Source organism: Oscarella lobularis, chromosome 1 (genome assembly GCF_947507565.1).
Source record: "Oscarella lobularis chromosome 1, ooOscLobu1.1, whole genome shotgun sequence".
Taxonomy (NCBI): Eukaryota; Metazoa; Porifera; class Homoscleromorpha; order Homosclerophorida; family Oscarellidae; genus Oscarella; species Oscarella lobularis.
The window spans coordinates 3,125,658-3,138,043 of NC_089175.1; the positions used below are offsets into that span (position 1 = coordinate 3,125,658).

General features: G+C 45.1%; 2 protein-coding genes across 5 annotated transcripts; both read left to right on the forward strand.

Annotated features, from left to right (window-relative positions):
• Nucleotides 1-8: 8 nt before the first annotated feature.
• LOC136196168 (uncharacterized) lies at nt 9-4,098 on the forward strand. The gene is made up of 13 exons (XM_065985676.1): nt 9-220; nt 588-918; nt 975-1,159; nt 1,205-1,254; nt 1,306-1,452; nt 1,510-1,550; nt 1,612-1,701; nt 1,851-1,925; nt 1,980-2,103; nt 2,172-2,248; nt 2,307-2,382; nt 2,442-3,284; nt 3,340-4,098. The coding sequence occupies exons 1-13, from the start codon at nt 12-14 to the stop codon at nt 3,939-3,941; spliced, it is 2,850 nt and encodes a 949-aa protein (XP_065841748.1). The 5' UTR covers nt 9-11; the 3' UTR covers nt 3,942-4,098.
• A 2,023-nt stretch (nt 4,099-6,121) lies between these two features.
• On the forward strand, nt 6,122-10,832 carry LOC136196149 (uncharacterized). Of its 4 annotated transcripts, none has more exons than XR_010672121.1 (6): nt 6,122-6,652; nt 6,714-6,851; nt 6,906-7,340; nt 7,400-10,333; nt 10,384-10,459; nt 10,513-10,608. XR_010672121.1 is itself a non-coding variant. In XM_065985656.1 (6 exons), exons 1-6 carry the CDS (start codon nt 6,157-6,159, stop codon nt 10,642-10,644), a joined length of 3,210 nt encoding a protein of 1,069 aa, XP_065841728.1. In that variant the 5' UTR covers nt 6,122-6,156; the 3' UTR covers nt 10,645-10,832. The 4 variants fall into 4 exon arrangements, 2 of the variants coding, with proteins under 2 accessions (XP_065841728.1, XP_065841736.1); XM_065985656.1 differs by having other exon boundaries at nt 7,400-9,354; nt 10,406-10,459; nt 10,513-10,832; XM_065985664.1 differs by having other exon boundaries at nt 7,400-9,358; nt 10,406-10,459; nt 10,513-10,640.
• The last annotated feature ends 1,554 nt before the right edge of the window (nt 10,833-12,386 follow it).

Consider the following 12,386-nt stretch of genomic DNA (forward strand, 5'->3'; position numbering starts at 1 on the left):
TACGTCGAACAATGCAGCAGAATCTTTCCTATGGCCGCAGCCTATTTCAGGAAGATGACTTTGAATACAACGATCTTACCGACTGTATAGGCGCCGGAGCGTTTGCGGAGGTTTTCAAAGCTCGATTGAAAAAGGACGGAACCGGAAAAGTTCTCGATCGTCCACTGTTGGTTGCAGCAAAGGTAGTGACAAAGCCATCACGTTCGCGCCTCTCTCCAAGGTAACCTCCCTCGCATTACTACACTGCACAGTCCAGACGTGGCTCGCAAGCCAGGGCCCCCCTGGCCCACCTACGCGAAGTGAGCGGTGGCTACGCCCAACAGCTCACGCGCCTGTACAGTAGTCCATTTTTTTTATTGTGGAAGTGGTCTCTTTGCTTTATTTTAAACTTTTCTCTGAGTAATAAAAATTCCAACCAAAAGTTGCGTTTTCTGCCGCCTCCACCGGGATTTTTAGTAGACACACTTTAGACACCTGTCCTGTAGCCTCGAATCAACTCTTGTACGGGAATAGAGATTGAGGCTACCTGTCTTGCATGTACATTTTTTCATTAGACTAAGTGTGTTACTTTACTTCGATTGTTTCAGGGATGAGAAATTTATATGCAAGGAGGTGACTATTCTTGCAAGTCTAAAACCACATCCTAATGTGGTAGGCATGTTGGGTTTTTGTCCCAATCCAAGACACTTTGTCTTGCTTTTGGAATATGTCAATGGCGGATCTCTTGAGGACTGGATACTTTCAGATTCACAAAAAAACCAATGGCCCATTGACATATCTTTTTGGGACCATCGAATAGATTTGGCGTGTCAAGCAGCTGAAGGGCTCCTGCACTTGCACGAGAGTCATATTGCCCACATGGACATGAAGTGTGCTAATATACTGCTTCAGTACGAAAATAACAAACTCGTCTGCAAAGTAAGTTGCGCAAGCTCATACCTCTAATTTCTAAGAAAGTTCACTTACGACTTCAGATAGCGGACTTTGGTCTTTCTAAAATGAAGAACGTTTCAACTCTTTCAAGACTGTCGCAGCGTCATTCAGAATCGCATGGAAAGGCACAAGCAGCGGGTACATATCAGTACATGACTCCCGAGCAGTACTTCTACACTTTTGATATGTCGTCTGAAAATTCTCGTTCTCTTGTTGATATCTACAGGTTGTCTTCTTGGTCTGTCTATTCTATAAAAAATGCTTGATTTAGCTTTGGCATTATTCTGTGGGAAATAAGAGAACGAGCCTTAATATTTGAAGGTAAAGGGGTTTATTACTGTTTCAGAATGCGTCAGAGTGAAACTGATGCAGGCTTACTTATTGAAGTCATTTTTGCACACAAGAAAAAAGAAAACATCCCTCCCAATAAAGAGGAGTGTCCGGGTTGCCCTGATATGTACCAGTCACTTGTACGTCAATGCTACTCTGAGAATCCAAAGAAAAGACCCACAAGTTATGGTAAGATTGGGGGCGTTGTTATCTCTGCATGGACGTGGTAAAATGCCGCATGTTTAGAGATTCTTCAAAGACTGAAAGAGATGAGGCCACACGTTTTAGTTAGCTAACATCGCAATTACGTATTGCAGTTTAATTAATTTCCTGATCTCGTCCTGCCAGAAGGCTACTCAACAAGCTGCAACACAGCAAGGCTCTAATAAATCACCAACCTTCTCAACTTTTGAACGAGAAAGGAGAAAAGCAGAGCCGGTACAGGTTAGATACTATAGCATATCTTTAGAGAGTGGTGCTATAATAAGCGCCGTAAGCAAAGAATAGCATAAATGCTAGGCGCAGTTACGCGGCGGTCTTACCGTTTGGGGTGCCTTGAACCTACAACCATGCTGTTTTGACTGTAGAACTTCAGGATAGCTTATGATAGTGGCCTCGCCTCACTGTCTACCTTTACAGAAGACATTATTCGGCAGCTTGTTGTAAGTGTTTTTTCTCTCTGTTCGTTGTGTTCAGCTCACTAAATTGGGTGGTAGGAGCAGCTGAAGGCCGAAATAGGCGACGCAGAACCGTTTAAAAATGCTGGCAAGTTGATTCATCGAATTGCTTCAACTATATTAAGAGATCCGAAAAAGCAATCAGTTCGCAGAGTGAACACTGGTACCGTACTCCCATTGTCCACGTGGTAGTAATTAATTATTTAATTAATTAATTCATTGTTGTTGTAGAGTCTACGACATTTGGCCCAGACGTGTGGCGCTACGTGGAAGCCAGAGCTCTATTATTTCACGTCGGCTTTGAGTTGGTATATTGCCTTTATCCTCAACACTGGTCATTTTGTGTAGCTCATACTAACCATTTAGAAAGATGATAAAAGAATATATCTCTCATTAGGAGCAAACCTTAAGGGCTTGAAAATTCTCTGCTCTCTTTTTGAAGGTAATGCCACTCAGTGATGCAGACTTCTACTATACCGGTAAACGTTTTCTATATTGCAGATTTGTTTCCGGAACTGAGGATTGGTGATACAGGTGTATTTCCCCCTGCATCTTCTTGTGCTCCTACAATGACTACTACTACTGCTGACCATAATACTAATAGTGAAGGAGCAATATCTGCAGCTGCATCTAGTCTTAGTCGTCAAACGTCGCACACCGAACTTGATGCTGTGCCAACGTTGCCACTTTCTCATGATCTAGATAGCCTGTATAGTGTCGGTGTGCTAGGATCATGGCTCGCTTTTGTTAATCACCATTCTCATTCTGGTCACTCTCTGAGAGAATTTCCATCCGTCTTTGCGGAAGTCAAGGCCCTCCTTTCTGTTCTTTTCACTAAAGACGATCCTCTCGCATTTCTTCAGGAGTGCTGGTTGTCTATAAGAAATGATCCAACGAATATAACTGGTCCCGAATCGCTGGCAAACTACCATAAGCAGTTCAAACCTTTCGTCGAACTGGTCAGACAAAACACACTCAAAAAGTATGGAAAAACGTCTGCAGAATCTCAACTCTTTGAGTACCTTGACAGGGTCACTTGTGCAAGGCCGGCTGTTAATCAAGCGTCTCAGGACAGAGAGTTCTTAGGCTCTTTTCCCCATTTTCTTGATGAAAACTATTTGAAACTACCAGATTGCATTCCAAAAGAGCGCTTTTCAGACGCGTTTCACCAACGGGCAGAATCTATTAGCTTCCTTTATAAAATCTTTGTAGACGGCGGCTACGATTATGCCATTATTCAACAGCTTATTGCACATCTCTCGTGGATAGAAGTGTTCTTTACCTGTCATTTCTTTTCAAATTTTCAACTGAAAATGAAAGAAAAAGCCGTTTTTGAAGACAGCGGTACGTCACATCATCGTTCGGCTTTGTGCTTGTATGATTTTATATTTCATTTTAGACTTTAAGCATCGATTGGAATTAACATTGAAATTAGCGAACAAACTGCAGCGGTTTCCTTCTGCAGCCTTCGCTGGCTCTGGTCTTTTTTCTGCTGCAGAATTTCATGACGAGACTGTACCCCTATTGGGTAAACTAGAAATTGCTTCATGCGACTCTCAAGATGATGTCATCCCCAGGCTCCACCGTTTCACTGACGGGTGGAGTCATAATGACCTACACAAAGATGATAAAATGAGAGATTTCTGGAACTTGGAACTGGAAATCGGCGTTCAAATTTTCCAGAAATGGGGACAGGAGTATGGTAACGCGTATTTTTTCGCCATAACCGTGTTCTTGATCGAAGGAGGATGGCATTGCGCTCCCCGGGTCAATGAGCTAGACAAAATTTGTGTCACCTGGCGCGGCTTCTCTCATCGCAACGTGCTGCACTTTTTTCTGCCTGACGCTGCAGATCAACTTAAAAGGATGGCCGAGTGTGCTGAGGAATCAGCGGTGCTGTCTGAACCGGTGGAGAAACATGTATCAAAAATCACTAGTTGCCTTTACCTCTTTCGACAAAGTCTGTCACGTTTGCTTAAGCCATCTCTATCACCGAAATGAATGACTTAATCTAGCAACGCTCAAGTGAATAGCTGGTTTGTACGTGTAGTGCAGCTTATTGTTTCTAGTTCCTTTTGTAGCCGACATCATTACCGCAATTTTACCTTGCATTTTTTCATTTTGTAGACAAGCTGTTTATATGAAAGTGCTAGTCGAGTCATCGAAATCATTTTTAAAGAGGCAGTGCAACGAAACTCTCAAAAAGTAAACCATACCACTTGTCACGGCGGATATCAGTTGACCTGCTTAGCACGGTGCCTAGGGCTTATAGGACGTCAGCTGCGCGCGTCTGTCATTCCTCGGCTCGCGGACGCCGAAATAGACGGACATCTGCAACCGGTCACTGGCAATCGAATTACTGTCTAGGAACGCTCTACGTTCACGGTTGGCGTTGGTAGACTAAAACAAACTTCTTCTATGGTCTCTCGTGGTCTGGGTCTAAAAGCTCTTTCAACGAGACAACTGGATTAATTCGTCGTTGGGATTCTTTTCAATAATTGAATTTACTGAGCTGTGTACTTATAGCGTGACTGACGCTAATTTATCATCAGTCACTTCCTAAGTTCCCTGTCGGAGACAGCGCGTCGATCACTCAAACTCCCCGCTCCAGAAAATGACGTGCATGGCGCCAAACCGATATCGTCCTCATGTGCGTGCTTCTTGCCGCTACGACGGCGACGACCATCGACGACAGTTCGAGCACGGACGACTTAATCGCCGCCATGCAGAACGAACTCAAGCGCAGTTTTCTCAGCCTATTGGACATGTCCGAGTCGCCGTCGAGTCATCCTCCGCGCGAATGCGTGCCCGAGTTTATGAGCGACTTACAAGCACACGGCAGAGATGTGGAAGCCCTCTTCAGCACTTTTGGTAAGAGAGGGGGAGGGATTCATCAAATACATTATGTCTACGAGCTGTTCAATGTTCTGCTAATTGAGACACTTAAATAATTATTTACAGTGAACAACCCCTTAGACTTAATTTATTAATTATATTAGATGATGACAGTCAAATGGTTTGCTTCAATTTGACCTCTGCTTCGGTTCACAACCCCATTACTCGAGCCGAGCTAAAATTATTTCATCGACGTCACAAGAATCAAGCGTCCAAGAACTTTACCGTTATCGTCGACGTAAACGAAAAGGAAGTTGCGAGACGCTCGTTTGACGTAACCAGTAGCAGCAACGACAATTGGCTGACGCTGAATCTTTGCAAGATCGTCAAAAGTTACGTCAGGAATAGCAAGAAGAGCATTTGCTTCGACATCAAAGCAAATCGCCCACACGACGTCGGTGTGACAATACAATCGGCCAACTGCTCTCATCGTCCTTTCCTCGTTGTCCACCAAAGCGACCCGTCAACAGAACAAAATCGCCTTCGCAGAGCGGCAGCGGCGGCACCCATAATCAATCTCGTACACACGACGGCGATAGTAAGTGACGATGAGAATCGAAATGCATCCGACGCCAATCCTCCTCGTCGTCGTCATTGTCGGCGGAGGACGCTCAATATCACGTTCGACGGCCTGACTGGACTCGGCGAGATGGGTTTTGATTGGATTCTGTCTCCTCGTAAATTCGACGCCGGCGTGTGCCGGGGCGAATGCGAATATCCTAGCCGTTGGAGTACGAAGCATGCTAAATTCCAAGCGCTGATGCACCGCCACTTCCCCGCAACTGCGCCGAAAGTCTTGTGCTCGCCGGCCGCATTTGCCGACCTGGCCGTGCTCTACTTTCCTCAGCCAGGCGTTTTGAAGCACAAGAGGGTTTCGGACGTAGTCGTCACTCACTGCGGATGTCGCTAATAGACTGTGGGAAGGCTTGCGGCCTTCTTAGAACGAACGCGCTCTATTCTAAGGCACGGGGAACATAGCCATTAGTCTGTATCTGCATTTTATTCGTCTAGACACTTCCTTCCCGCATTGATTCCTACGTGCTAACAGTTTAGCGCACAAACACTAGAGTCGTTCATCCAGAAGCGCGTCGCGAAGCGCTAAACGGGACTGATATTCCGCATTCGTCGATCGACAGGCTCAGGCCGACAGGCGATCGACACCGGTCGTCTGTCGTCTCTAAGTCAACGTACAGAAGAATCGTGAAGTGATCACCGATATTCTGCTTCCAATTCGAACAAAACACAATAAACAACGTCGGTGTGAGTGACGCATGCACTGTTCCTCAGAACGCACGTGATCTCCCTTCGAACATACACGCAAATGGCCGATCCTTGCTGGAAAGCACACCTTCAGCCAGTTTTTGCTCAGGTTGTCAGGCATATGAGCGAACTCGACTTGCGCGACATTGCTGATTCGATGCTGACGAAGAGCCTACTGGATGTGAACGAGTATAAGAAGCTTCTAGGCAATTTAGGGAGTAGCCAAAGCAAGGATGCAGCTAGAATAATACTGATTACTCTTATGGAGCTTCCTACTCCGAGCTTCAACACATTCTGCGGCATCTTACGCGATACCGGCCTTGACTCAGCCAAGGCTGTATTGCGTTTAGTTGAACCCGTAATAAAGGAGCCAGGGAATGGCAAACAGACTGCGCGTGACGTGTCACCGCCGATGACGCAGATGTTAGCAGAGCAGCAGCAGCAGCAGCAAGAGAACAATGAAAAGCAGAAGCAGCATCCATCTGTAATTCAGAGTAAAGACAAGGCTGCTGTTATTGATTTTTCGGCGGCGCCTTTCAATGTGGCTCACAGAAACGGTTATTAAGCTAGATACATACACTCAGATCACTACACTAGACGTATTTTTGCAAATTGCAGGAAAACCAAAGCCCGTTCAAGAAGAAGTGGACAGAAAACAATGCAAAGATCAGTCTGCATCAGCAGCGAATGTCTTTCAGAATAATCCTCTCGCTAGTCAATCTCCTGAAGTGCCTCGTCGACCGAGATCAAGATCAAGTATTGTGCCTTTAGCAGTGCACTGAAACTTTTACTTTAGCAATGCTTTTTTAGAGCTGGCGTCGAAAGGAGTGCTATTGCTCTGTTCATCCACACCTGCGGATGAGCAATACACGAGCAGGCTGCATAAATGTCTGACCGAATGCGGCGTCAATGCATTCTTTCTGGAATCGAAAGAACGAGATCACGTAATTGAAATCTGGGGAAAACAAATGACAGAGGAAAAAGATGCGTCTTTGAAACGTTATTCTCACTGCTTACCTGTCATCACAGCCGATTTTCTTCAAAAGGGCAACTGCTTGCAGGGGCTCATTGAGGCTATGCTAAATCAAGCTAATGATCGAGGCATGCAAATTCTTCCTCTTCTAGTTGACACAACTTTGGAGGAATTTAAGACAAAGCACCCGCGACTGTCAACTTATGCGCCTTTTTCGTGCTCGTCCAGCTCGGATTTGCAGAGTCTAGCAAATTCTATACATAAGCGACTGAGTAGGCTCTCCTAGTCACGGTCATGTACTAGTAGCCACAACTTACTTTGCTTTTTTTAGACGCTAGTCATCGATTATCGGATGACGTTAGTATGAGTTCCGTCTGCAAGCCCGTCTGCAAACCTGGCGGTCTTCCTGGGAAAAGTGCCTTTTTTTGTGGCAGAAATACCGAACTTCACCAAATTTTGTCAGAATGCTCTTCTCCTATCTTGGCCCTTTGCTGTATTACAGGTCCAACGGGAATCGGCAAAAGCTCTCTCGTTGCCGAAGTTGCCCACAGGGTCAGAGACGGCGACTTTCCTCCTGGAACTTCTCCCAGTACCAAGTGGAACGTTCTGTACCTCGACGCTCGAAACCTTGAAACGGAACTTCAATTTGCAACCGAGGTCCTAGCTAAAATGAAAGCTTGCTTGCGTGATCAGTTACCCAAACACGCCGGCAGCGGAGCGTCAGTTGAAACCGACAAATCTGTTAAGGTGCAACTGATGGAGATTGTCAGCAACATGCTTTATCCTTGCATCATTTTGGATAATTGCGATCAGGCTCTGAAGGAGGAGAATCGGGAAGGTTTCTTACGTTTCCTGCGAGAGCTTACAACGGCAGCGAAGAATTACTCCATGGCTTTGATTACGTCCTGCTCTGAAGACGTCGGTGTCCGTTTCACCCTTTCGGGAGCTAACGTTTTTCACATTCGTCTTCGTCCTTTGAGCGACGCCGACTCCGATAACTTGTTTCAGCAGAGCTGTATGCACGGGTCCACGCCTGTGTCTCAACCAATTAGCAGCGAAACGATTGAAAGTATTAGAAGTATTTGCGAGGGCATCCCAATGCTGATTCGATTGGCTGGAGCTGTCTTCCGTCGATACAGGGAGTCGATGACGCAGGACGAAATAGTTCACAAATTAAAGAAGAGGCCTTACAAAATGTTCAAAGAAGTTAGCGATATGGGATTCTTGTCCGCACTTTATAACTTACTGCCTTCGCATCTTCAAATTTTTCTTCACGGCCTATCGTTGTTTACTGGCTCATTTACACGGCAAGAAGGGGCCGTTGTATTTGGTCGGGATCCTGTGACGTTTGCCATGGAAGCGCTGAGTCCTCTGATCGATTACAATCTCGTAAACCGTGTGTCAGAGGAGATAACGGGCGACGAAATGCAGTATTACTTACACGGTCTTATTCGAAATTTTCTTCAGACTATTGGCTGCTCAGAAAAGCAGTTTCGGTATTTTCAAGAGAACTATTTTCTGCTGCAGTTAGAAAGAATAGCTGCATTGCAGATTGTCTATGATAAAAATCCACAGTTAGTTACACGGCAAATAAGGGGATTCCAAGTCATTTTAGATCAATTGGCGAGCTTAGTCAAGCCAACGGCAGACAGTTCAAAAGTTTGGGGTCAACTTTTGAGACTTATATGCAATCGTAATTCTTTCATGAAATGTTCCTTTTCGCCAGAATTGCGAAAACGCCTCATCAAGAAGTGCCTGTCGGTTTGCGTATCAAGACATAGTGCTAAGAGTGAACCAAAAATTCGTCTCGTTTTATCTGACGTGCTTTGCGATCTCGGCGATTTGAAACGGGCTTCTAGTTGTCTTGAGAAAGTTTTTGCCAGTCTTAGAAATGATGCGGTCACAGCAAAGAAAATGGTTCAAGCTAGATACTTTCTGCAAAAGGCAAGACTGCACACCAGAGAGGGAGAAGGCAATAAAGCAATCAGCATTCTAACAAATGAATTTCAGCGTGATCGTATTCCACTTCAGGCAAGAGAGCACGTAGAGTGCTTTATTGTTTTGGGTGATGCGTACAAGTCGACTGGGAAATACCACGATGCTATTGAAAACTTCAGCCAAGCCCTGAACCGATTCAAAGAGTGCCTTGGTCAAGAATCGTATAAAGGAAGTCATCCGGATACATGTAATGTGCTGATGAACATTGGCCATTGTCATTTTTGCATTAGGCAGTACGACGAGAGTCTTTGCTCATTTTCCGAGGCTTTTAGCATGCATCAGTGCTTGGCAAGTGACGTCTTTCCCCTCGCCCTCACTTACTATCAGATGGGAATCAGCCGAGCTGCCTTAGGCAAAGGAGCTGAAGCCGTGAAAGATTTTGAAGAGGTTTACAGACTTCTGGTTGATTTTGAAGGCAGTTCACTAGTCCTACTGAGTCGGCAAGTCGAGGCCAAACTGTCATTCTCGCAAGGAGCTCGTGCCTGGAAAGAACAGCTGAATGAAGGTAAAAAGACAAAAGAGGAGTTATTTAAAAACGGTACTAGCCTCCTTGAGGCAGCTGCTGATAGCTTTACGAAGTTAACTGATAGTCTTGCAAAGCTGGCCTCAATTGATTCAGAGATGACTCTTGTTCTGTCAGAGAACCTGTCTTTGCTAGTTGTTATTCATGCATTACTGTCCAAGGGGAAAGAACGACAAGAGTGCCTTTCTCGTCTTCGTCGAATTGCTCTTGATTCGGAGTCTGGTCTGGTCAGAAATTGCTACGTGGTTTCGTACGTGCTTCGACCAGAACTTGAAAATGCACGACTAATCGCTGACCTACCGGAAATAATGTCACATCTCGCCTTTTACAGTTACGTTGGCAAACGTCTAACAGCCAGTGACGCGCCTCATGAGCAAATCAACGAGGATGATGCTACTCAATTTCCACTGCTAAATAGACAAAAAAGCGATTCGTTTACTGACACTGAAGGCGACGACAAGGAGGAGATGCTTGGAAAGACTTCAAGTGCGAACTTGGATGATTACGAGGATGACTGGGAGGATAGTTTTCAGCAATCTCCCGTTTCAAGTTCTTCTGCGCTTTCTGTTAATCCCAGTGCAAGCCCTACTTACAGTGTACGCATTCCCAGGACTAAAGCTCAACCGGACAAAGGCTCCGGCGGAAGTCCTTTTGACATGGGTAGCACTCATTTGTGTACCAGTTTTTACAACAAAGCTTCTAACGACAACAAAGCCTAAATCGAAAATTGATCTTGAAGCTACTGTATAGAACAGTGTACTTTGTCTTTCGTTTTATAGTTCTTACTAAGTTAGTTCTCGTTTTTACCCATTTTAGGTCATTCAAGGAGCAGACAATAAAGCACCGAGTCTTTCTGACTCGGCTCTCAAGGTACGTACCTGGAACACCGTTTCTCGGTCAATCATTCAGTTTGGGTTTTGCAGAGGAACAGCCGAGCCGATTTCCCTTTTATTTATATTCATGGAATGGCGTGTTATGGCGTGGTTTCTTGTACTGGTAATAGGCCGGACATAGCGCGGAAAGTTTTCCTCCAGGAAAATGAAGGCTTGGATTAGAGTAGACACCAGCTTTATCATCAAAATGAATAACTGACCTAATCCCGCCATGCAGGTCCATTTTTCGTAATTCTTTGGACTAACGCTCAAGTGATCGAATAGCTGGTTTGTAATTGTAGCGCATGTGTTTGTAGTTCCTTTTGTAGCTCATTGTTATCACCACGATTTTTCTTGCATGTTTTCATTCTGTAGGCTAAAAAAGCTTTGAACTAAGTGAAACGAAAAAACAGGTCACGGCGGGAATAGATCGCGTAAATTAGCAATAACCATTATTTTTTTGTGATCATTAGAGAGCCACTCAAGGCCCGCTCTAAAGGCCTACACTAAGGCCTACGTCATGCAAAGTGCGCGCTATAGGCGAATTCCAGGGACGAATTCTTGCGTTGCAGCGTTTACCGGAGACCGCGCGGCGAGCGGACGTCGCGCATCCGTAACCGGTCACCGAGTTACTGTCTAGGAACGCTCTTGGTAGACTAAAACGAAGAGCGTGAGGCTTCTATGGCCTATGGCCTCCTGTGGCCTGTGCCTAACGTTGTAAGAAAGCCCCCTCGACAATTGTATTCGTCTTTTCGATAAATGAATTTGCTGATCGAGAGTAGACTACTTTGCTGACGCTGATTTTACCACGTACTACCCCTCTCAAGAAATTCCTCACGTGCAGAACGAACTCGAGTGCAATTTTATCAAATGCGCGAAGCCCTCTTCAGCACTGTTGGTAAGGGAGGGAAGGGGTTTCTTCTCATTCCTCATTCCGCTACTAATCAAACGCATATGGCTATGAGCTGTTAGGGTCTGTACTGTAGGGTCTGTGCGAATTGAGACCCTTTATTAATTATTTTAGATGATGACAGTGAAGTGGTCTGCTTCAATTTGACATCTGTTTCACTTCACGAACCCGTTATTCAAGCCAAGCTAAAAACTATTGTATCAACGTCACGTCAATACCAAGAACTTTACCGTTATTGTCAACGTGGACGATTGCGAGACGATCGTTTGCCATAACAAATAGCAGCAACGGGGTTTGGCTGACTCTGCACCAAGAGTTACCGCGGTACGTCAGAAATGGCAAGAAGACTATTTGCTTCGATATATCAAAGCGAATGACGCGAATCGCCCACACGACGTTGGTGTGACGATACGATCGGCGAACTGCTCTCGTTGTCCCTTCCTCGTCGTCTACCAAAACGACTCATCAAAATGAAATCACGACCACAGAGCTTCGCATAAGTTCGTGCTCGCCTGTCTCACAGTCGTGTTCTATTGAGACTTGGAGTTCAAAGGCTGAGATGGCCTCTTCCATACAAGTCTAGGCTGTTCCAGGCGCGTAATGTCTAAATCGTTCATTTAGCGGAGTGATGGGGTTTCTACCAAGCGCTCATTGATATTTGAAGGGAAGCCATCAAACCAGGCAAACCAACGGACCTGAGTGAATGCCATAAATAATATGATTACATTATTAGATTTAGAAGTTATTAGGAGGGTTTAGAAACAACTTATTAGATTTTGGAAATTCAATTGGAAATTCCTAGAAACGAATCAATGCAGGTACTCCCTTGGCCTCCTGGAGCTGTTTACACATCATTGACGTTCTACAAAGTTTGGAGCAAACTTTAGCTGTGTCTGCTAGTATCAACATCTTTCATGATCCGGCATGATTTAGAGAAAGTCAGAAATGATGCTGGTAGTTGGCATACTTATGCTCCAGCTTAACCCCAGCCTGCTTCATCAGATGCGTTGGGCTG

Bases quoted from the DNA above. Each gene is read 5' to 3' on its own strand.
- LOC136196149 (XM_065985656.1), top strand. From the start codon at position 6,157: ATGGCCGATCCTTGCTGGAAAGCACACCTTCAGCCAGTTTTTGCTCAG. The intron at 6,852-6,905 runs GTATTGTGCCTT...ATGCTTTTTTAG, and splicing joins TCGACCGAGATCAAGATCAA to AGCTGGCGTCGAAAGGAGTG. The intron at 7,341-7,399 runs GTAGGCTCTCCT...TGCTTTTTTTAG, and splicing joins TTCTATACATAAGCGACTGA to ACGCTAGTCATCGATTATCG.
- LOC136196168 (XM_065985676.1), top strand. From the start codon at position 12: ATGCAGCAGAATCTTTCCTATGGCCGCAGCCTATTTCAGGAAGATGAC. The intron at 2,104-2,171 runs GTACCGTACTCC...TTGTTGTTGTAG, and splicing joins AGTTCGCAGAGTGAACACTG to AGTCTACGACATTTGGCCCA. The intron at 2,383-2,441 runs GTAATGCCACTC...TCTATATTGCAG, and splicing joins TCTCTGCTCTCTTTTTGAAG to ATTTGTTTCCGGAACTGAGG.